We start from the raw sequence: 25,413 nt of genomic DNA on the forward strand, positions 1-25,413 counted from the left end.
TGCTCTTGGCTTTGGTGTATGTGTGTGTGCTTGTGTGTTTGTGTAAGTGTGTGTGTCTGTTTGTGTTGGTGTGTTATAGTGTGGAAGTGCCCCACAGGAAGGGATGAGGTCAGTAACAAGCTCATATTTCCTCAAAGACCTCAAAGCTACGGGAGCAACAAAGATTACGATATACCTGTTTAGCCTTAGAAACAGGATCGCACTGGGGCTGGTGGGAAGAAACCCACTATTAGCCAACTGTCAAAAGGAAAGGCTACACCAAGGTTTCAGTTCTTAACTCACTAAGCCTTCATCCTACACGACGGACATGTCCATTTTGCAGGAGATATATGACCAGGTATGTCGATAAATCAATCACCCCACTGAGGACAAGCCGACGGCTTTCAACAGCTTCGGCAGGGATCAGAGCTATCAGTCCCGGACTTCTTTTAAGAAAACCATATTTAGATTCCCAACCCCTAAGATTTCCCCCATAAACCTCAGAGGGGAATACTCCAAAAACAGAGCGGGAGTGATTTGTTACTCTTCGCCGAGGACTTCCAACAAGCCATCGTGAGCGGCGTAGCCAGCGGGGTGGGAGCCGATAGCTCTGTGTGAGCTGGGGCTTGGATGAGGCGGCTTCCTCCTCCTCAGTCAAACTCCACGAGAACCCTCATGAGGGAAGCTGGGGAGAATGGGAGAGTGGGTGGGGGAGGCCCACTACGGCCCTAATAGGGCCAGACTGTGGGGCTTTTCATACGTTGTGAGCAGTTTTATGGCATGTTCAAAAGAGAGCACTGAGACCAAAAAAAAAAAAGAACGAAAGTCAGAAAGGGGATTAAGTAATTGCGTGTGCCGTTAAGTTGGGATGGCGAAAGCGTGGGCGAGCCAGCGTGAGGAATGAGGCTGAGGCTGAGCTAAGCGCCCGCACAGCAGCTTCATCAGGAGGAGGAGGAGGAGGAGGAGGAGGAAAGGGGGGTTACGCCACGTAAAGCCAGGGGAGTAATTAGCAGGGATTACAGATCCTCTGGCGTCTCTCAGCACTGAGGAAAGCAGCCCAGGAGAGAGCGCACAGGGACAAGCAAGCAGCTGGCCTTAGGTCGGCCCTGGCAGTCACAGCCTACATGCCAATTATCATCATCATCATCATCATCATCACTGCTAGAATTGTACTCAAGTCTCATTAACACTTCATCTGCTTTACCACTCCACCAGAAGGGGCTTTCATTTGAAGGCCAAGTCCTCAAAGGAGCAATGCAAGTTGGAAGACGTTGAGAAGAGAAAGAAGGGGTTGTGGAGGCACAAGCAAGACCAGATAAACTCACCCACCCACATACACACAGCTGGCGAAGTGACACCAGCTCTGACTGACAGTTGGACAAAGGAGAGACAGAGCGTCTCGGATATCACAGCAACGGAGAACGAACACACACACACACTTCCTTCAAAGGAATTCAGTTGGGAGAGGCAGCAAGGAAAAAAGAGGGGGATGGAAGAGTTGGAGAGAGGTATAGAGAGCGTCCACAACTGTATCCAAACGTGTTCAAGTTCCAGCAGCTCTGTTGCCCGGAACACCTAGCGACAACATAGCAGAGCACTGCAACGCCTGCTGACAGAGCAAAGGGAGGAAGGGAACAATTTGGTATTAAAATCATCTGGAAGCCTTCCCACGCACAGGAACACTGAAGAACAGACAGTGGGGTTGGGGGGGGGGGGAGAAAGTGTAGCGAGAAAAAGAAGAAGCGAGTGGGACAGCACACCACCATTCAAAAATAGTTTTCAATGCCTACAAAGGCAACGGAGGGAGGAATTAGGGAGAAAAAGCATGGACATAAGAAACAAGCGGGTAAAGAAAACAAGCTCTGCAAAAACATGAGGTCTACAAAGGGGAGAAAGACGAGAGAGTTGAAAAGCCTACATTGGGCTGAGCCGCTAGTGTGTGTGTGTGTGTGTGTGTTGTGTGTGTGTGTTGTGTGTGTTGTGTGTGTTGTGTGTGTGTGTGTGTGTGTGTGTTGTGTGTGGTGTTTGGAGGGGGAGGGTAGAGGAGCTTCAACAGCATGCAAATGCTAAGTGTTAACAAGGCATTTCAGAGGCAACTTTCTATCTACCCACAAACCACAAATATAGCGCCAGGTCTATCCAAATAGCAATCAATCATGGAGGAGTTGTACAAGACTACATACACACACACAGTGCCAACTTCTCAACATATCTCCACACTGACCATTCAGCGACATATAAGCATGTGACTGTATTATGTGTGGAGGAATAATCAGAGAGGGGATACTAGAGCCAGAGGCTGTGTTCATACAAGCATTTACTCCACCACAGTCAATCTGTGTGTGTGTGTGTGTGTTTGTGTATGTGCACATGAACCTGCATGACAGCGAGACAGTGACTCAGAGCAGATATATTCAGCCGGAAGGCATTTGACTGATCGCTGCATTCTACTACACGTCTCTCCCTCTCCCTCTCTCTCTCTCACACACACACACACACACACACACACACACACACACACACTGTGCGAGACAGTTGCTGTTTATTCGAGCTGCCCTGTTCATTTCTCCTGATCTCTGTCTGTGTGTCTCTTCTTCTGTCCATCAAACGCTCTCGCTGCCCTCTTTCACTCAATGGCCGGGCCAGTCAATTCGCTCCCTCTCGCACTCGGCCTCTTTGTTGTGGCCGTTCCCAGCTCCTGGCTCCCCGTGTGAGGGTCTTGGTGGTCTTCTGTGGAATGCGGCGGGGAGGGGGACAGACAGGGGGGCTAAAGAAGGGCTCCCTATTGTTCCCACACACAGCATCGACCCCCTGCTGGGCTGTCGTTCTCTGGGGGCGGCAGAGCGGGGTGGGAGTGGGGGGTTAAGGGCTGTAGCACACCAGCACAGCTCCACGGCAAACCTCAGTGACCAGGCCTGACCGCACGGAGGGTAGCGGCCGTCGTTTCCTTGAGAGGATGTTGCCTGCCACTGCCTGTGTTCACAGTCTGGTGTGGAAACAGAGCTTATCTCCGTGGTGAACTCAAACATGCATGCCTGATCACAGGTCTACTGCAAAAGGGGGAAACAGCTCTGCCGGCTGCACGACCAACAGGAAACCGATAAGGTCCCGCCACGCGGCCTAACGTCAGCTAGCTAACTGACTGACCTCACCTGCACGACACCCGCCAACACAAGGACACACGTGCATGCACGCAAACAAGCCCCGACACTCACATTCACAAGACATCTTCCGCCTAATAGGAAAACTCAATTAGGAGCAGAAGCAGCAGCAGAGTCACTGAGGACCCAGGCAGAACCGCCGTCTGGCAGCCAGTTGCAGCCAATATAATACTGTGCTTCGGCACAGTATTCTATTGATACAACTGTGCCAAGTATTGCCATATTTACTTAGTATTAGCATTTTAATTTTATTTTAGTACTACTCACGTACACCATCCTGACATTAAGTAATGGTAGTCATTAGAGCCCAACTGATAAGGGATTTTAAAGAACGATACCCATTTTGACATCGGAGGATTTCAAAAACCGATACACCGGCCGATATTCATTTTTAACAAACACAATGTAAAAATGTGTTCTATTATTAAATATATTGAAAAGATCTGATCAAGGTGGAATATTGTGTTTAAATAGGCTGGTATTCTGGTACATCTGGTATTTTAATAAAATACTGTATGAAATAAATATAATGAATAAGATCAGGCCTTTCAGGTCTCTCAGGGTTGAACTGCAACCACAACCCAGCTAGAGAATAGAAGGGACACCTATTTGTTCCGCTTGACGCGAGCTGTTCTGTGCAGAGGGGAAATGTGGACTATTAAGTATCAGAAATAGGGTGACCACACTCTGAAAAGGAGGACAGGTTGTGTCTTAAAGTGAGGATAAATTGGGGACACATTGAGGCTTATTCCTATTATTCCTCATGCAAACAGGTTAGAGCAGCTACTCTGCCTCAATCATATCTGTACCTCGATGTGGTTCAACCCATGCTGCAACCACGACACAGCTGGAAAATAGAAGAGCCACCTATTTATTTTATGTGGAGCACTATCACGCCGTTATAACCGCTGATACCGATAGATTGCCAAATATCTTAACCGTTTAATAGCTAAACCGATTTATCGGTCGGGCTATAGTAGTAATGTAATTGAGGATGAATAGTTCATTAGCCAAGAAGTCTGTATGAAAAGTACAACTCCTTTGACACAAAGGCTGATGCATTAATGAAGCAAAGCTCAGCATATAATTCAACTGATACTGCAATGTTTAGAAAACAGAAATGCCTCCTGGAAGAGCACTCCAAATGAAAGACCAAAGAAGAGCTTTGCTGAGGTTGATAATTTGGTGAGAAAGTAAGAGAAAGAATGACTGAGTGGTAAAGCTGAATAATCTTTAGATTTCACCAAGACAGATTAACTGAACAAGTTAAACAATAGAAACCAGTGACCATGTCTTTCTTGGTTTAATATTTAACAGTTTAAGAGCGTGTTCAGACCGGAGAGCCATAAAGCGTAGTGAGCTTGCCTCACACTTCTCCTTTAAATGGCTCAACCGGCCGACAGTGTCCTACTTCTCCTGCACTTATCTTATCTCAGTAATGACATGGTATGGCAATATCAGGACCTCTTTATTTGCCAAAACCCAAACATAGATCACAGAGCACTAGCACGCGCGCGTATATGCGTATATGCGTGTATGCGTGTATGCGTGTATGCGTGTGTGCGTGTGTGCGTGTGTGCGTGTGTGCGTGTGTGTGCGTGTGTGTGTGTGTGTGTGTGTGTGGCGCGGAGACACACCACACTTGCTGCTATGTGATACCCTTCAGAGCTGGTCTGAGGCCAGCTTTTGTGCTGCTCATAATGGTTTAGGGGTCTGAACCAGGGGTGATGAGAGCTGATCCTAACACAGCTGTTTTAAAAAAGTAACCGGAGCAGCATGCACACAAAGACAAGCCAACTCTAAAAAATCCTCTATTGAGAGTCCTGTCGCGGGTCTGAGTCACCCCGGCTCTTGCTGACTCTCTTTCAGTCATAACCCAACAGACTGATTATGGATGATCCTCCGGTATGGAGAGGAAAGGGGGGTGGGGGTGTAAACACTCATCTGTGAGCTTTGATCTTGGCCATTGTCCATACCTGAGGCATGACATAAGACCCGGCTGCCAGGGTAAAGAAAAACAGATTTCAGATGGAAAAGGAGAAAGGGTGAGGAGGAGGAGGGGGAGGGGGAGGGGTAAGAGAAAAGTGTGCGGGCCAACTTCAGAAACGAGAATTTGTTGACATGGGGAGATCCCAATCTAGCCAGTGTTAACTGGCCCCATTTTTCCTTTTACAATTTCTTTTGAAGATCCAGCGTATTGCCACTGAGCAGGAGGCACTTGACACATACATTTTCCACCATGGGCCTTGATTGACTACCATGGGCAATGAGGAGCTTTTTCTGCTGGCAGAAGAAGAAACCTCCCTTGGGCGGCGTAAGGGATTAGAGGATATTAAAGCCCCTGTACTCTTAGACAGGTTATGTGCACCATAAGTCTTCTGCTATGGAAGGGAGAGTGGAGTCTAGAGTGGAACTCCAGATTGAAGAAAAAAAAAAAACAGCATCTCCCACGTACTGCTTCCTTCCTTCAGCTCAAGGACTGGTTAGCTTACCCTTGAGCTGCACCCCCCAAATCCTTTTAACAGTTTAAATTCATACATCAACACTGTGAATAATTGAAGTTTGCAGAAAAGGGCGTGACTTCATCTTCTCAGCAAATTAGCCTTTAAATCTTTATAATTTATCACCTGTGGAACATACTTTAAGATGTGTAATGCGTAAAGTGGGTAGAGGGAAAAGCACAGATTATGATAGAAATGCAGAAATGGGCTGACACTAGGGCTGCAACAAATTATTATTTTTGATTGATAAAATGTCAGAAAATTGTTAAAAATGTTTAGCAAAGACCAAGATTATATACTGAAATGGCTTGTAAAGATGAAAATATTCAAGGTCAAAAGGCTGCAATCAGAGAATTTCTTGGTGTTTTTCTTTATGAAAAATGATACAACCCCATTTCCAAAATAGTTGGTGATTAATCTAACAGTTGACAACTAATCTATTAATTGTTGCAGTCCTAACTGACACTACATGCAGACTAATTCAGACGGATTCTGGAAAACTGACATTTTAGTCAACTAACAGTTTCATGGGGAACTAACCACCACCCCATACGTAGAGATCCCTAGAGCTACAACCACAGCTAATCATACATCATCATACTTAATGATAACAAGAAAGTGCAGTTGCCAGTTGGATTCAGAATGGCAAATTTGGCTCAGACACCAGACCTCGAACAATCTCATTAATGAGAAGAATGTCTAGGAGTGAGAAGTCACCGACTTCACACTCAAATCTTCCAAACCCACCCACTACTGAAAAAAGGTGTTCAGTATTTCCATGTATCAACAAGCACATTAGCCTAAAACTGTGTGGACTGGAAAAGATTATGTTTATAAAAATTGCTGGGATACATGTCAGGTACCTCAGGGCCAAAGAAATCTCTTCCTTGCCTATTTCTCCACTCTAGACTAGTGTGGCTGAGGGTTTGGTCTCATTGCACCCGGAGTCTTGTTTTAGACACACCATCACCGCACACACAACTGTCAGATTAGCTAGATTGGTGGAGATACATTATCATCTCCTAGTCATGAAGCAAACAACAGATGCTTGTGGCTTGTGGAGAAAGGCAGTTTGGTGGTTTCAGCTGCAGTACATTCCCAACATTTAGATTTATGGCAAGAAAGCAAGTAAAGACATCTTAATAAATAGTACTTTCAGTGACAGTGGATTTAGGGCTTGATAAACTGGAATGCAACATGAAAAATGTTTGTGAGTAAATCTAAATTCTGGTGTGACGACCAGAGAGGAAATGGGCTATAGTTACTGTGTGACAAACAGAAACATTATTCTAGACATATGTTTGGTTTGCCCTGCAAGTCTGACGTACACAACTCTATTCATGTCAGGTCATGTCCAAATGAGAGTTTGGAGAATAAATGTTTTGACTAGCAACTGAAGTGCACCAATTCTGGAAGTGAATAGCCAGGCAACGGGACACTACCCATTCAATTAGGTTTCCTCTTCCGACCATTTTCTCCCTGACAACTGGTAGTTGTTCACATGGACCAGGTTTTTGTCTACGTCTTTTCAGATTGTTCTTTATTTGGAGTCCTCACACCTTTGGTGACCACAGAGCCATTCCGCCTCTGCTGGATCAATTATGTCACACAACAAAGAGGTACTCACTTTGGCCAGCCTTGCACCGGGCCTGGCTGAGCATGGCAGCCATTGTGGAGGGCACACTCACATGGAACACACACACACACACACCAACACACACACACTTATTATTCACTCTTTAGGAGCCATTCACAACTAAACAGGAGATCTGCTACAATAAAACCTGACGAATGCAGACATGTTGAGGTACATTCAATTACGTCTGGTACAACAGTGATGCAAAAAGGAAGACAATGGGGCGTGTGACCTTTTAAAAATTGTAAGATAACTGAGAGGAAACAAAGAGTTGCCTAACCTGAGCTGTATTTACAATTCTCACCTGATGAGCAGTGGCACAATCTGCCACGCTGATAATGGAGGTGATGGGCAGATACTGAGGCCAGCCTAATCAGGGGAGATATTCTAATTCATTTATGCAAATATGTCCATCACCCAGCGCTAGATTAGATGAGGCCGTAGCTCTAAGGCAAGTATGTCAAATGCTCATATTACAATCAGTAATTTACAACGTAGCCTGTCTGTGGAGAGCTGCCTTTACAGGGGTCTCACTGAAGCCAAAAGTCAAAGCACAGGATAAGGGCAGAAAGTTTGGAGTCTGGCCAATGGCTGAGTTTTTAAATGCGACATGTAGACTGTTTGAAACAAATCACATGTATATGAGTGTCAGCTGGAGCAATAAAGTGTTATGCCTAATGACTGTGAAAGAATGAATAAGCAAAAAATCTAAAACAGACATAGAAATGGAGGCGGTGGAAATAGGGGTGGGATCTAGAGTATGTGGGGCATGGAGGGGAATTTCTTAACCCCCCCACCCTGACACAGGATTGCCAGGCTAACATTCAGGAGGAAATGTGGATCCCAGAAGTCTAAAAAAAAGTTTCCATTACTCCAGTAGAATAAAACAGCCTCTGTAAACAAAAACGTATCCCTAGGCTAACTGTTCTTATCCCGTCTGGCCTTAATGGGTCAAGATTTTAAATTTTGCATACCCACATACCAGACCCAGGCCTAGCCTAATTCCTTTCTACAGATTTACATGATCTGGCTGTAAGTGAAATGACAGTAGGCCTACACTTGGAGTGAAGTATTTCACATGTATTCTCATCCATCCCCATTCATGCAGGTACTTCTTTTGTGGCACAAAACTGAGGTTACAAATAGAGGAAAGCACAAGAAGTCTTCATATAAACAGGGACACCATTGCCGAATTGCACTGCTCTGATGTTCCTGCCGTTCCCTTATTAATTATAGAAGAACACAAATACTGATCTAGTTGCAGACAAAAAGAGACGGGCTATGATAAAACTTTAAAAGCCATTCTTCAGATGTCGATAACCTGGTATATCCGAGCCAGGGGCAATATTTAGGGTAGCTAATTCATTCTTCACCTAAGTCCACTGGACCACATACCAACTTTTGTTATCGGTCATTAGGCCTACATTACCTAAAGATTACATACGTAACTTGAACAGTCAAAAACATAATAAAGTTCGTCAATTGTTAACTGTAACCATTTCAAAAAGGAGTATTCAAATTGCAACAACTGTATCTGTTTTTATAACATTCTGGCTACGTTTAACAAGACATGGTTTGCTGACTAAACAGACCTGAAATTAACGGAAACTGAAACAGCCATTTGAGGGGAAAATGCCCTGCACTGAGTGAAAATGATTGTAATGCAACTTACCGTGAACCCCTTTGTTAGGTACATCGTTGACATTGAAACCCTTGGAACTATACGCTTCTTTCACATCATTGCAGTTCTTCGTTTTCAGCTCTGCTTTTGCCGAGACGAAAATCACGGCCAAAATGTAAAGTACAGAAAGCGCAACAGTCGACTTCATTGCGATGATGAAAGTCCCAGATATACAAGTACAATGCCAAGGGGTGAGAAGAGCTTTGCTTGAGATTTAACTACAAAACAAATCCAAATCCGACGTTGGATTCTCTCATGGAGATGGGCAGTGTATATCTTGTTCGATTATGTGTTTTACCTCGCCAGTCCAGCGCAATAAAGTTAGCTAACAAGTTGGTTGACTAACCTAGCTATCGCTAACTTAGTTGAGTTTGCGTGTCCATGTAGTTCTTTGATGCGTTAAAACTCCTTTAGCTTCGAACGAAATCTCTGCAAACTTTGGTTTAAACAGACACACTTTGAGACAAAAATAAGTCCGTTCAACAGTCTTTTCTTCGCCTGAGATGTGGTGAGGTGCAAAAAACCCACGATACAAAAAGTAAAAAACAAAACCGGGAGACTTGGAAATGCGCTCGTCTTAGATATCTTTGCAAAATAGCTTATTTCGTGTTGCGTCCTCGTTGAACAAAGTTCCAAATTACTACTTTATCAATGAAATTAAAAAGTTGTGTAGAGAACTTCTAAGTGTTCTGTACAAACGTTCTACGACAGGACGCTGACTGTAGTTACCTTGTGCTAAAATCCAAAGGCTGAACACATTGCGAGGACTGAAGTGGAGAGTTGGATTGCGCGATCACGCACGGAGTTCCGGATAAAGAAAGGGGCGCGCAAAATACCTGGGGTGGATTTTGGAGCCGGGGGCTGGACAATTTGGGCACCCATATACAAAACACTGTGGTTTTGAGTAAACAATGGAATGATTTCTGCGACCTTAATGCACCGTTTTGGTTTTCAACTTACAATGACGTGCTTTTTTAGTCAATTATTTTATAATTTCTCATTTGGCGCTAGCTGTATTTTATAACATAAAAAGTTATACTCACTTGCAAGGTCTCTCAATATGTCTGGTCTATTTTTCATCGTTAATTAAAGTAGAGTCCTGGACGTAATTTTTGTAATGTAAAAGTTTACTTTTGATTACAGTAAAAAGTGCATACAATATTCAGGTAGTGATAGTCTTCGTATACTGCTCACTGTCTGCACCTGTATCCACCAATTCCATAGAAACAAAACTCTTGCAGGTCGCATCAGCGCATAGCCTTTCACACAGGCACAATGATGTTGAATTTTACATACATGTGCTTGCAGTGATACACATCCACAAAGTGCTAATCCTCCTGCTGTCACAGGCGCAAGCAAATAGCTGCGTGCCTACCATGAGCAACATATCACAGGTGACACCAACAGCAACAATTTCTGGGTTGCTTCGTGTCATGAAATGTGACATAGTGTTGCGAGGTTGGCTCTGTGTCCAGCTGACTTGTGACATTAGCCTGCGAGGGGAAGTACTTGTGGAATTTAAATCATGCTTTATGATGAGCAATGGCTGAATGCCTCAATCTAAGCATGACAGCTTGTATTGACAACACATGCTCTAACTCCAGCTCTGAGGCTAGTGCTGAAGGTGACATAAACCCAGTATGTTATAATGAAAAATCCATGTCTGGCTGCTACCATGATATGTGTGTGTGTGTGTGTGTGTGTGTGTGTGTGTGTGTGTGTGTCTAGTCTGTGTTTATTCTTGTGAGTATGGTCTTGGGTGTGGTGACCCCTGTTCCAGTGCTGGCCGCTGTTGGACTAGAGAATGAGTAACATGTCCAGCTACAAATGCTTCGGTATTTCCCAAGACTGCTATTGCCGGTGTCCTCTGTCATGTACAAGTGTGTGTACTGACCCAGTTGTGGCTGTGAAATCATATGGAAGAACACAGAAATATTTAACTGTGACCACACTACAGACAATTCTTTAGACCTAGAGATTCTCCAACATGGTTCAGGAGTGAATATTTTCCTGCTTCTTAATTTTCCATACATTTCATCCTATGTCCATAATTTCAAATCCACCTCATCTCTCAGGATGGAAGGATTCAATACATCCATCACAATACAGATGTTTTGCTCCCATTAGTTAAAAAAAATGTACTTGCTTAATTACGGGCCGGGGACATGTCAGGACTTGTGTGAGAGTGCGCATGTAGCCATATGTGTCAGTGTGAGTCTGTGTTCATAGTTTCGGGGGAAGCACTCAGCAAAATGACATTCATCCCTTTGTGCCTCCACATTCCACAGCCTGCCCCATTCATGCCTGTGAGACTGAGGCCGGGGGAGAGCAGCAGGCCAATGGGAGTCTGGATGGAGGAGGAGAGAGAGAGGGGTGATGGTGGAGTTGGGGGGGGGGGGGGGGTTGAAGCTCTTGGCTGGCTGTGTGGCGGGGAGATAGAGTGGGCTGGTGTTGCTTTCAGTGGGGCAACAAAAGGTGAAAGAGCGGCCCTGAGTGTAACTGACAAATCTGGGTCCCTGCTGAAAGAGGCATGGCATACCATGGGCTGATGAATGAGATCAGACCTGAGAGGTGGTGAGAAAGGCACTCAACACACAACTATATGCTTGTGATGTGCAGAGCTTTGGCACTGTATGAGATTGTATATGTTAACATTTTAAACAAAAGAAATGACCTCCATTACCACTGTATTTATAAGCAGTGTATTGATAACATTAATACACTGTAATATATCAATATAGCAGTATGCCATTAATATACCATTCTTATTAAATTGCTAGTTCTGTGGCAACGTTTCTCTGTTTCTTAAACAATCTTCATTACTTTAACAGAATACAATGGAATTTAATGAATCCATTCAACTAATGGTTAAAGTTCTCAAGAAACTTGAGGTTGGTGTGAGAAAGGGGTGTATTGTGTGTGAGCAACCTACACGTTACTCATCTTGCACTGGATCTTCTTCCTGAATCTCAACATTCTTATCACAAGTGTGGGCAAAAAAGTCAGCACCAGTCAGAGGCTACATTCATTATTTTGCACTTTTATAATGTTATGACATAACATCAAGAGAATTGGTTTCACCAAAAATAGTTGCCAATATTTTTAAACTACAAAAATACACACCTATATAGTATTTTGATTTTTTGATACAAAATACCAAGCCATTTTCTTCAACCCAATAAAATACAAATTACAAAATACTATTTTGTATTTGAAACATCTATTTTACATACATGTATCATAAATACTGCCCATCCCTGATTGACAGGATTAGCCATATCCAGAGACTACTTTAATTTGTTTTACAAAGTTATAAGTCTGTAGTAGAAGTTTTATTACTGTTTGAGGGATTATCTCTACTGAACTGGGTCATGAGTTTGTGCTGAAACATCTGGAAAGATAGTTTTTTAAAGGAAATGTTCATATAAAGGAAGATGTTGCACTGTAGTTGAACAAACATTTATAGAGACAACAACTATTTCCAATATGTGTCATAAAGTATTAACTAAATAGACTATTATACATAATGAATGAATATCTTGCTATCATAACCCCTTCCCCCACTGGCCACCACTACATGATCTGAACTTATACTTTTCTTCCCAGTTCAAACTGCTCACTCTGAAAGGTTGTCTTTGTCATTCAAATCCATAGCAGCTCCAGGAGGGGCATGTTCTCAACATGTTGAGCTGGTAAAGGTTTTCTCAGACAAAACATTTATAACGCTAATAAGGCACAGATACATCATGCCTTCTAACCAGGCATACAAGAACAATGGATGAACATCTACTGGCCAGGGCTAATCTGGCAACTAGAAGCCCCCCCCCTCCCCCTCCCAATTGGAACATTCCAGCAGCTAATGTTTTAGTAACTAGTCCCAGTGTTTCTGTGAGTTGTATTTATCCGCTTCGTTCTGTTTATGTCTCCAGTAGCAGATATCAACAATGCTTCAAATCCATCTTTTTATAAATATACTTTAACATCTGGAATGTCAAGCATCCTCTTCCTTATTTGGATTGGATGAAGTTACTCCACAAGCACATACTGTATGTCCAGATCTGCAAATCAATATGACCTTGATGATACCTCAGAGTATCAGCATGGGCCAAAAGCATAGGAGTGAATTACATGGACATCGCAATTACATGCCCCTAAAACAGCCAAAGGCTGGAACAGTAGATCCCTGTTGAGCAACTAGCACCCATTGACCGCAACATCAGTTGCCCCCCACCCCCAACCCTGAAAAGCCGAGCCGCTCCTGAGTGGACAATCTATTACCCTAAGAAAACAGTTGGACCTGCGCATTTCAATTGGGCTGTTTGCCCATTCTCTCCCGTGCCCATTAACATTCAGTGTATAGGCCAACATCAGCTGCTCAGCCCTCTGTTTCTCTGGCCACCAGCACAGCCGCGGCCTTGTGTCTCTCCCGCTCTCCCCCCCTGAAGAGGACGCGGGCCGGCTGTAGGAGAGAGAAAAGCACAGCTGGATCCAACAGGGTCTTATCTGGATCTGAGGAGAAGGGCATGTGTGAAAAGTTACAGGGAGGGGAGAGTAGAGGGACACAGCCCTGCTGAATGTGTGGACACAATCACTTATGTGGCGAGATTAGAAGAGCAAAGGGAATTGGTTTGATCAATTAAAAACTGTTAAGTTGTGGGGGACTGTAATGTAAACATTTTGGCCTGAATAAAGTTTTTCTTTACAGCTTGCGGTGTAATCAACTGAGGTGTGGCAGGCTGTAAAACAGATTTCAATTCAGTGTGAGATAACGAGCCATGAATGAGATTAAATGCCTCCAATGCAACTCATTGCTTTATTGCGGCTGTGGACACCTCTAAATCACCCATTGGCTTATCTGGAAGATAACACACAAACAGTCATCAATTCCAAAGAACAAAGACAGAGTGTTCACTCATTCCTGTGTTTCTCAGCATTCAGCAATTAAACCACAAAAGAGTAAAAGCTCAAAACTGCATTTATTTCTTTTTTGTTTCAACCAGGAAAACATCTAAAATCAATTCACCAATCCAGTAAAACAGCGGTATCTGGGTAGCTAATGACACAGAGTGGTTAGTTACATTGCCAGTTAGCAAACATTTGGTTACCTGAACATCAACTGTTACATGAGAAAAGAAAATCTTTACCAGAGGTACACAACACCACAGCTACCCCTCCACTTTCTGATGGGCCATTACTGACCTGATCACTATGACAACGTTGGAGAGGCCTGACCCCCCACCCCACCCCATTGCGTATGTATGTGCTGAGCGGGTGTGGAGTAAATGCAGCTCAGACGGGCCAAATGGCCTCATGGGGCTCTCCTGCCGGGCAATTAAGACACACAGAAAGAGTAAGGGGGGGGGGGGGGGGGGGGGGGGGGGGTTCAGCGTTTCATTATGCACCATGTAAAACTATTACTGATGGTGTCAATGAGCATTTTAATACACCTTGGTGTAAACTATGGATTTCATGACTGTATTATTGTCGAAGGTTACATTGGTTTGTTTTTAATGAATTTTGTAAAGATTTATTCATGACTAAATACAGACGGAGAAAATGTGGTTTGTTTACTACATTGTTTGGTAATGTCATACACTTAATTCATGTCTTCATTTGTTATTAAAAAAGAGTTTCTATAGAAACACTGAAAAATTCTCATCTAGACAAAGCTAACAGGTCCGCAAAAGCCCCCAGTTCCATCACTGACATTAAATATGCAGCGTCATGAAATAAAACAAGTAGATTTGTCACAAAACTGTACAACTGATATCTCACTATCTCACATGTGGAAGCCGTCTAGACGAGGAAAACACATTAGTTGAAATCATTTTAATTATGATGAGAGACATTACACACAGCTGGTGTTAAATTAAACATTTCTTAGCCCTTGGTTAGTGGATGCGTTTTGGTTGGGGCAAAAGGGTGTTTTCACTAAGCAATGCAAAACACTTGAAACATGCTGATGAATCTGTCCATCACCTAAGAGCATGCCCTCCTAGATGCAGTTGCCATGGTAGCGTATCAGTGGAGATGAGAGTGGGACTTGGAGGGGTCGCCACTCAGGAGCAACCTTTCATCACACTGGCATAATGAAAGCCTCATTAAGCCATGACCCAAGAGAGACAGAGTGTGTCTGTCTGTGTGTGTGTGTGTGTGTGTGTGTGTTAATGAGAGTACGAATTTGGGTGTAATGTGCATGTATGATAACATGTGAGCAGAAGGGGAGAGAGAGAGGTGTGCTTGTACACAAAAGAGAAATATGAGGGCAGAAAAGAGCTGGGAAGATGGAGAGTGAGAGTGAGCAAGAGAACCCTGACCAAACATTTTGATAGTGAATTTCCAAGGCAAGAACCACAGCTGGGTGTCACCCCTCAGGGAAAAAGGTTTCACAACGATACACCAATCCCTTGATCTCTCCTCTGTGGGTCATTTACAGCACAGGAAATGAGCGGAAGAGGTGTGCTTTAATGCTGTGTGTGTGAGTGTGTCTCTCACAGTGTGTGTGTGTGTGTTTGTGTGTGTGTGTGTATGTGTTTCACAGTGTGTATGTGTGAGTGTGTGTTTTTTGTGGGTGCTGGGAAGTAAAATAGTTTGTCGAGAAGTCACAGAAGATTTGTGTCCACTGGAGGAGCCAGAGTTTTCCAGACTCCATTAGTCACAGCTCTACCAATCCAGCAGCACTCGTGCGTCTGTAACACTGAACGCCATGCCCACTTTTCCAAGGGAGAACACTTAAAACATGTCTCTTGCCAGCCAAAGGCATTGAATGCTTTTTCTGCAACACATACTGTAATTGTAACACAATACTAGCCTGGATGGATAAAACATTGGACAGGGTTGCTAGGTAACTTATTTACATGCTATTGCGTCCCAGTTGGCTTGCTTGGTAACTGAAGCTACCGCACACACACACACAGAGCGTCTTACAACAAATAAATATTTGTACATTTTATACAGAACTGGGACAGCCCGTGCCACAGACAGCGAGAAGATAGCGAGACGTTTAGTGTCTCACTGGTGGTGCCAGTCCACTCAAGATTGTGCAAAATGTATAAGGAGACCCACCGTGCCACTCAAAGATAACGGAAAAAAAAGAAATAAAAGATACAAGATTCCACCGGTTTGGAAACGTCCCCTCAAACCCCACCTCTGGACGCACTCCTCATGTCCAGGGAAGAACTGCTGTTGTGAGGGAGCTGGAGTGGTCACTGAGGCCGAAGATGGATGAGGGTGGTGAGGACCAGGAGCAGGAGGGCCAAGCTGGGGCCACACACTGACCCTGCCCTTCCTGGGACCGAGGGACCCATATGTGAGTCGGTAGCCAGCCGCGGCGTCAGCAGCAGCTCGTGGAAAGTGAAGTCATCCATGGCCAGGTTATCTGCCAAGTCTGACCAAACAAAGAGAGGTGGGGGAGGGAGACAGAAAGAGAGAGAAAGAGACAGATTAGAGAAACGTTAGTACATACGTATGGGATTAAAAAAAAAAAAAACAATACTGGACAACAGAGCAACAGTGGAAGCGGTTGACTAGAGCGTGAATGGACAGCCATCTTCAGGAAGTGGCATGAGGCTTGGCAGAGTAGGCCTCGCATTTCTCCCATGCAGGCGCTAAGGGCATACAGAGCTGTAGGCTTGTGGGGAGATCCGAGGGGGTGTGTTTGGCACGCACACCTGTACATCAACAATACTGCAGGGGTTACAGATACAGGATGGTGGAGACCGCAGATTCTCCCAAGAAAAACAATCCTGCGGTATTTACTTTGCATAATGTTCATGTGAAATGCAGCACTTCTGCGCAGTGAAAACTCATGCCGTTGTTCTCCTGCTGGGCCAAGTGTTGGCTTAAGTGAAACACTGTAAGATAGCACTCATCACATAGCCCCGCTTGCCACAGCGGCACTCAGGCCCTTAAATCAACCTCAACTCCACCCCTCTCCGACAACTATGCACTTCCAGGAAGAAACTCACTTGGCAGGCCTACTTTTGACCTAATCTCAAAGGGATGATAAATTACTTTCGTTGTGAATGATACCTTCAGAGTAAAAGCACAAGGACACCGCAAATGAGGAATATTAGCAAAGTTGTATTTAGAGCCGCATTTGTTCTAATCAAGTGCTTTGAATCAGCGGCTGAGAAGCCTGTGAGTCGCTGGGCTCCGAGAGGCTGCTCTCATCTCAGTGACCTCATGCTCACTGGCTGCACTTGCATGTACTTCATTTTATATCACAGCTGTCCGCTGGAGAACTGGCCAAACCCACTTTTTAGTTGACTTTGTCACCCCATGACATGTACACACAAACACTCGGTCACTGACTCACACACACAAACACACTCACAAACGCACACACGGAGAGAGAGAGAGAGATAGAGAAAGAGAGAGAGAGTGGGGGAAAGAGAGAGCGAGAAAGAGAGAGAGAGTTATAAGAATTGGCAAGGGCTGAGCTATGAGAACGGGCAAGAAATGGGCAGTAATAAAAGGCTACTCTAGAGAGGAACGTTAGCTATGTGCGGATGTGTCCCCTGTTGGGCCAGCTGTAGGGCTTCTCTCTCACACACAGGCAAACACACACAGACATGCACAAACACACACACACACACACACGCACAAACACACACACACGCACAAACACACATGCACACACATACTGACCCCCACCCGCAGTGCATTTCTCACATACCCCTCTCTGTCCCCAAGCCTCAAATACACACTCCCCAGGTCCCACCACACCAGACAAAACAACCACATGGCGGTAGACCCAACACACACGCAGCGTTTACACACAAACAGGAGTCAAAAGGCGAGCATATACACAAACCAGGCAGCTGGACCCCAACAGAGCATGCGTGGACAATGGACATGAATGGAATGGACATTACCAAGCGGTGGGGAGACAGGAATGTTTGCAGGGATATTTCAACACTTCCAAAGTCTGCCATTCTAAATAAAGTACTTAATCAACAATCTGATAGCCCCGTACCAAAACATACCACCGTAATAGTAAAGTTGTCAACACAGGATCAGAGCGGCAAGGCTCAAAATGACTGCACAACACTTCAAAAGAAATCAGGCCTAACACATTCTGATCATGCATACCAGACTGTGTCTAATACGAGCCAACCTGGTCAGAAATCAAAACGGGGAGCCTTCACATAGCAGGCAAATGGAGAGGACCGTACCAAATCAAGCCCCGTCAGTCATACCAACCAGGTGAGGCAACGTGCAGATGTGCGCTCTCTCAGCCGAGGGGAGCGGAGGGATTCCAATTACGGGGCGCCGCTGACTGGATCAGTGGGAAAGTCAAAGTCTCCATTAATTCGGGGGCCGTCAGCTGTGCCACTGCAGCCTGTGAGGGACGGGGGTCGGAGAGGAAAAAGGACCGAGGGGCCTGGTCTCGGGGGGGGGCTCCTTGATGGCCAGGGGCCCATTTCAACAAGCCCAGGCTTTAAAACAGAGGAAAGGGGCAAATAAATAAACTTTCTGATGCCTTGAAAAGCATTCCTCAAGATTTCTCAGCAATTACGACAGCGGTTGAACACAAGCCAGTGAACAATTAACTTTTTCTTCCACTTCCTCCATTCTTCCTGACAAGGCGGCGTTTAGACATTCTTCAGCCTCTGAAAGGACGATTTGTCATTTTGACAGGCCACACTGTACCACCAAGGAAATGAAAGCCAAAGGTGCAATTCGATACAGCTTTTATATACATGTTCGGAAGACATAAGGTGTGTACAAGTAAATGGGGCCAACTAATGTTTTAGTGAATGAGTGAATAGGAGTCTGTGTATTATTGTGTGTACATAAGAACGTGTGAGAGAGTAGGAGGACTGCATGGTGTTGAGGAGCACAAATTAAAACTAAGCAGCAACACTCAGAAACAAGAGAGTGTTGCATTTGGAATACAGTCTTCAAATATATGGAGAACTGTTTGTGCCAATGTATTGGTCATTTAACACATTTTATGTGAATGGCATGAGCGACAAAAAAGTCTAACAATGGCCCAACAGGGACTTGGTACACCATTTCAAAACCAAATCCTTTCCTCTGACTGCAGGACCAGAGCTAACAATATCCCTCTGTACAAAGCTGTGCACATGCAATGACGTGAGAAGAACAGAGAAAAAGAAAGAAACCAAAAAAGAGAGAGAGAGAAAGCAGATAAAAGGAGGGTCTGCCTTTTCTTTCCCCTCTTGGTCAGGGGAGAGGCGCGGCCTGCCCGACAGCCACAGATAATTAGCTGGATGAATGTATGGATGCCGGCCGGCTAAAAATAGCCCTGGCAATCCCTCCCTTGGTGATTAATGTGACCAACATGGGACTTTTTGACACAGAGTGGACGGGGGGCCTTCCTGCTTGCCAAACCCCCTCTATGGCTATCAATTTTCAGAGGGGTTAGGGATGGGGGTAGGGGGGCATCACTCTCTGGGGGGATCCCACAGCGCTCTGCTGGTCCGCCAGTCCTATCTGTGCCTTGCGAGCTCCAGTTACGACCTGGGTGAGAGGTCAACAGTCCAGCCCATTGATCGGCAATGGCAGGCTAAGATTGGCCTCTGTGCAGAAAGTACACTATATCACCCGCAGAAACAAACACACGGACACACTCGCGCAAACAAACCTCCCAGACAGATACACACACACACACACACACACACCCCAGCTTTGGAAGGGGTTTTATGGCCGGGCCCTCGTGGGGGAAGAATGGGACGCTGCCGTGCCGTGCCATACCAGAGTGGTGGTGAGAGTGAGGCAGTGAGTGTGTTTGTTCGCGCTTTTGTGAGCAAGTGTGTGTACATTACAAGGCACCTGAAAGGAGCCTAGCCTCTGAACACACTGTCTTCAAACACTCAGTGAATCAAGCCTTTATACACTCTGGTTGCTCAAAGGAAAGCACACATGTCAAAGAATAACAGAGATTTGTATGGTTAACTATTGACTGTGTATCTTGGTGTGAACAGTGGACACAAATCCAAACATTGTTCAACAATTCTGATTACTAAATGTATTATTCAGTAATGTACACAGAAGGAAATCCACATGTGTGAGTGATGTCGAAAACCTGCTGTTACAGAATTTTTCCAATTGCTGACACACAAATTCTTTATATGTGGCACAACTTCTGAAACCTGTCACTCATACAGCAAACATATTTGCAAAACTGTGAGCTAAACACAAGACTTAGTTTCCAATTTCTTGTAACATTTTGCAAAACTTCACAGGCAACAGTTCACAAGACATAACAATCACACTGACCACTGGCCATCAGAATGCATCACAGACTGTACAGAAGAAAACATTGGTTTTGCAGTTTTGATGTTGAGTTGCTGTGACAGGACTCAAATCTGACACTGGGTATGGGAACAGCTTCTCTTAACGTTACATAGAGGATTAAGTGTTGACTGCAAAATGAAATTACATTTTTTGTAATAAATATTTACCAAACTATTTTTTTTGTTTGAAAATGTAAATCATGGCCCCTCAAAGGGGAACACAAAGGGCTCCACAGTGGTGTGTTAAAACTGAATAAACTTTGCTCATATTTCATGAATTACTGTATTTGTGTGTTTATGTATTTAGCCTGTTTCTACGGGTTTTGTCAGATTGCGCTATTCACTGAAAATGTGCTGAACACGTAACTGCAAAAGTCCTTTTTAGCATAACAAACACAGGAGTGTTTTAGACCTACCCTTCTGGTGTGTGGTTATTAGTAAAAGTTCAAGCACATGTATAGTTGTTTTAGTAATTTGACTTGTGAAAAGGAATTAAGTTTTAAATTCAGTGTTTCATTTCACAGGTGGGAAAGTCCAAGTCTCCATTAATTCGGGGGCTGTCGGCTGTGGAGCTGGAGAGGGCCGGGGGTTGGTGATTCACATTTTTTACATCTCAAAATGTGTTTAAGAAACTGGGCGTGCAAGCTGTAAAAAAACATTCTTTCAACAAACATAAAAAAAATATGATAGAATTCCATCATGGATCACTACAGTAATTTCCGCAACATTTAATAGTTCATCATATAACATACCACCCTCTGGTCTTCCTATGAGGGGTCAATTGAAAAGATCTATTCTCAGGCACTGTAATGAGCAGGGCACCACTAGTGAGTGAGTGCCAAGTCCCAGATCTACACACACCTGTGCATGCAGTTGCTGCATTTATCTGGGAGACACGAAATCCATACAGGTGCATTCTAGCACTAGATAAAGAGGAATGGAATGTCTGTCTGTAGATGCAGGTGCTCCGTAAAAGACAGGGGAAATGGCTTAGATTGCAGTTATATTGGCAGAGTTCCGTGGCTAGAAAAACATAGAGGGAATAGCGGGAATTCTATCATGTCTTCCTGGGGCTTATATGTTCTTCTGATAACTAAATTACTGGGGCAGACATTCCTTCCTTTGTTTTTCTGGTCCAGCATTATGTGGAGAGTGCAAAAAGTTATTGTCACAGACCAGAGCAGCAGTTCTCACAGCACAAAATGTTCTTGTTAGGTAATGAGTAGTAGACTGAGGCTTCTGTGTGTGTCGATGGGAGCGTATATGGATGTGTAAACGTGAAATGTGTTCTTCTCTGTGTGTGTGTGTGTGTGTGTGAATGCTGTGTCGGTTAATGAAAAACATTCCATAACTTGGTTGGTCTTAAAACACCCTGGAGAAACAATAATATATTACACATTGAAATTCTGCATAGAGGGATAACACTCTTTTTTTCCATGAAACTCTCTGTGTATTTTACATAACTGTGTGTATTTTACTTCTCCCTCATAACCAAGGAAAAAGTACGTTGACTTCCACACCATGCCTTCCCAGTAAAAGTCTAGACGGCTCCCCCATGTTGGGCACTCTGCTGTGGGGCAGACACACAGGGGCAGCTCTGTCTACAGGAGGCTGTGCGTCCACTGCAGCTGGCTGGGAGCACGGAGCGGGCGGGCGGGGGCAGTGAGGAGGTGGGCTGAGGTGGGGTTGGGGGTACGTGAGAGCCTGCTCCCACACCCATGGAGCTGTGGAGCTGACCGCAGAGGCACCCGGGGAGGCAGCGGGCGGCCAGCGCCAACACAAACCAGCCGGCGCTCAGGAGGCCCCTGCTAGAGCGGCTCTACTGTGCTCGGGCCGCTCCTCTGGACTGCGCCTCAGATGCCTGCTGCCTACATACTGACGGCTACGACACACACAAATACACACGCGCTGTTTAAATAGACATGGATTTGATACAGACTACACTGAACATACTAAACATACCCACATACACATATGTGGCTCAACCAACGTGGTCAGCCTGGGTTAGGCTACACCCCGTGAACACTTACCTCCTAACTCCTACACACACACACACACACACACACACACACACATTCAGATGCATACACACACACACACACACACACACACACACACACACACACACGCATACACACAGTGAAGCACAACCTTTCCACCTCCACCGTGTTATTCTACTGCCTTGGCCCTCCTATACCATGGTGACAGAGAGGGAGGGAGGGAGAGAGAGGGAGAGGGAGAGTGGAAAATGAGAGGTAAAAGAGAGGAGTGAAGTGGAAGAAACTGAAGAAGGGGCAACAGTGTAGAAGTGGATCAGCCAATCATCTGCTGTAATCTTAAAGGCACACACTGTGATTCAAATCCAATACACCTTTTGTAAAAACCACCTGATGGCTCCTCTGGCTGTCTCTTCTGAGTGTGTGCCCATTGTACACAGTCCTGGCTCTGTAAACAGAGAAGTAATTGGCACTGACTGAGCCACGGACTATTTCAACCATTTAAGACATTGCTTTAGGAGCATGGATGGAAGGGCTTTAATTTGATTGGCTGTTGAGTTCAAGTATCAATAACCTTTCGCCAGAATGGCATACCTCACCTTTAAGTAGAATGGACTGCACCTTTAAGAAGTTGTTGAATGGCCACCCCCCAACCCCCCCCCCTCCCGCCTATCTGTGGCGGAGTACAGGACTAACGCAGCATGTACTGTATGACTATGAGATGTTTGAGGAGGGGTCATTGATTCTTCTGCCCACGCCACCAGGCACCCGCCTGTCCGCTGCGTCGGTTCCTGTGCCAACATTCCGGGCCGTGCTGTCAATGGGCCGCTTTGTGGAGACAAATGTGAGTCAACACCTAGTAATTAGCACAGGCCCGTGTGTTACCTCTGGTCCACTGCTATCAGCGCGCGATGACCAGCTCGCCACAGACACCCACTGCCACGTGCCAATTAGATTTAGCCCCAATGTATTTTTAGCCCTGGACTTCAGAGGCCATTTACTGGCTTGAGAAAAGATGAGACAGAGAGAGAGACAGAAAGAGGGGAGAGAAAAGGGTGAGCATAGAGAAAAAGAAGAGTGAGAGTGAGAAAGGCAGGGAGTGAGTGAGTGAGATGGGAAGAGAGAGAGAGAGAGACTGAGGGAGAGCATATTTGGGGTTGAAAATATGAAATTCCTACAGTGTGAGCTAGGCCAAGTTATACTCTGGAAATACAAATGTGTGTGTGTGTGCGCGATCCCAGGAGAAGTAAGAGGCATAAGAAATCACACACACAAAGAGCTGATTCTGTGAGTACGGCAGCAGAGAGGCAGGCAGAGAGAGGAGAACATTAATGTGAGAATTAGAGAAAAGAAAGAGAGCATGGAGGGATTACTTTCTCTCTCTCTCTCATCTGATTCTGGAGAAGATTTGTGCAATTCGACTCGAACCTCTACAGTCTATGGGCTAGACTGTAAGACAGAGTGAACTATAAGGGAGGATGGAGAAGCCTGTCCCCCTGCCCTTCAGTGGGAGACAGCCACCCTGCATGGCATCATGGGAGTAGAAGAATGTGGGTGAGCCATGTTGCCATGCCTCCTCAGAGTGCCTGGTGGACACTACGCACAGGGACGTCTGGAATCAATTTAGGGCATCGCCAAGCGCTGGCAAATGTAAATAAATCCCTTACACAAACAAACGCATATCTGAGCAGCCATGAAAAAAACACCATCAGCTCAGTTCATGCACTGGACTCCAAAAAAAAGAGCTTTCTTCCAGACACAGTGCTAAACATGGTTCCAATTTGCCTCTCAAGATGTGACGGCTAAAATTGAATTGCGCTTCCTCTAACTGGCCCCTATTGTTTTCTGTAACAATGTCACCTTTGCTTCCTATCAGTCTGTTCTCCGAGACAAGATAAGAATGAACACCAACACTCCTTTGAGAGCCAGGCCTGCCCCTCCCTACTCCTGGGGAAAAACACAGGCCCCAGAAAGGGCACCTCAGTGGGCTTGATCCCATAAAATCTATCAGCAACCTACATTGAGGCCCGTGGAGAATGGCACCTTATTCACTCCAAAAGTCCATCCGCTCCAGCATTGCTTACACAGATGGTGATTTAGATTCATTATTTTTGTGAGCTCTTTGTGTGTGTGTGTGTGTGTGTGTGTGTGTGTGTGTGTGTGTTTGTGTGTGTGTGGTTTGGAAGGGAGGCTGATTCTACAGAAACCCGATGTTTATAAGCTGTGTGAAGCGAGGGAACGATACAGCAAAGCCCCAACAACGTTATTTCTCACGCCCCCCTCCCTCCTCGCCCGCGCCACTCTGCCCCTACCTCTCTCGCCCCCTCCTCCCCTCTCTCTTCATCTCTGATGGGGATCATTTGTAGAAATGAGAGTGTGGCTGCCGTTTCCTCCCAGAGGAAAAAACACAACATCTGCTCCATTTTTGTTTAGTTACCTCATTTCCCGCCACGCTGGAGCCTTACGCCAGAAGTCCGTCTGGAGCAGCTCTATCAAGCCCATACTGGCCTAACGTGGACTCTGCCTGTGTCTCTGGACAAACGTGGAATCTGTCTCTCTCTCTCTCTGGCCTTACGAACTTGGACACTGTCTGTGTCTCTGGCCTGATCACTCTGTCTGTGTCTCTGGCCTATTGTGGACACTGCGCCCCCCCCCCCCCCCAACCCCCCCCCCCCCCCCCACATCGGCTAGTCTCCTGCTCCTCAAATGAGCACCTCGCCCCCAAAAACGCTCCCTGGCGCGTGGACCACGTAATGAAACACGTGCCGGTAGCTCCCCAGACACGAACAGGACACCAGAGACACCACCAGACAGGAAAGAGACAGAAGAATGAGGACGCGGCCTCTGCCTTTGATGTAAAGGATTGCCCTTTTCCTGAGCCTCCGACTCAAATTCAGACGTAATGTGGAGTGCGCCCATTTTTCAAAAGATGAATAATCACACCGACCATTAGATGCTGTGTCCAGGAATTTGAACTGCAGAACAAAGTGCGGACCCACACACTGAAGAATGCTCTGCAACCTTCCTCAGTCCATCTGTCAAATTAGGGGCATTACAGTGGAGCCGCTCTCATTTAGTTCCTGGAGCTGCTGGATCCTCTGGATCCTCTGCCGTGCGGCCACGATTCTAAATGGTGTTTGGCTAAACTCTGAATCAGACTTTTCCCCTTTAAGGCGCGGGGCTGGAGCGGAGGG

The 25,413-nt window shown here is 45.4% G+C and overlaps 2 protein-coding genes across 2 annotated transcripts in view; both read right to left on the reverse strand.

Moving 5' to 3' along the window:
- The window catches only part of gpc4 (glypican 4), a 35,291-nt gene extending 25,574 nt beyond the window's left edge, over positions 1 to 9,717 (reverse strand). The window contains exon 1 of the mRNA XM_076292462.1: positions 8,950 to 9,717. Within this exon, the coding sequence (XP_076148577.1) occupies positions 8,950 to 9,106 (157 nt within the window). The 5' untranslated portion in view covers positions 9,107 to 9,717. The remainder of the gene's footprint in view (positions 1 to 8,949) is intronic.
- A 6,446-nt stretch (positions 9,718 to 16,163) lies between these two features.
- gpc3 (glypican 3) overlaps positions 16,164 to 25,413 on the reverse strand; it is a 98,834-nt gene continuing 89,584 nt past the window's right edge. The window contains exon 9 of the mRNA XM_076292793.1: positions 16,164 to 16,345. Within this exon, the coding sequence (XP_076148908.1) occupies positions 16,164 to 16,345 (182 nt within the window). The remainder of the gene's footprint in view (positions 16,346 to 25,413) is intronic.

This window comes from Alosa pseudoharengus, unplaced genomic scaffold (genome assembly GCF_046254945.1).
Source record: "Alosa pseudoharengus isolate Yale_2024_CS ecotype anadromous, Long Island Sound unplaced genomic scaffold, YU_APseudo_1.1 YU_APseudo_1.1_scf_19, whole genome shotgun sequence".
NCBI lineage: Eukaryota > Metazoa > Chordata > Actinopteri > Clupeiformes > Clupeidae > Alosa > Alosa pseudoharengus.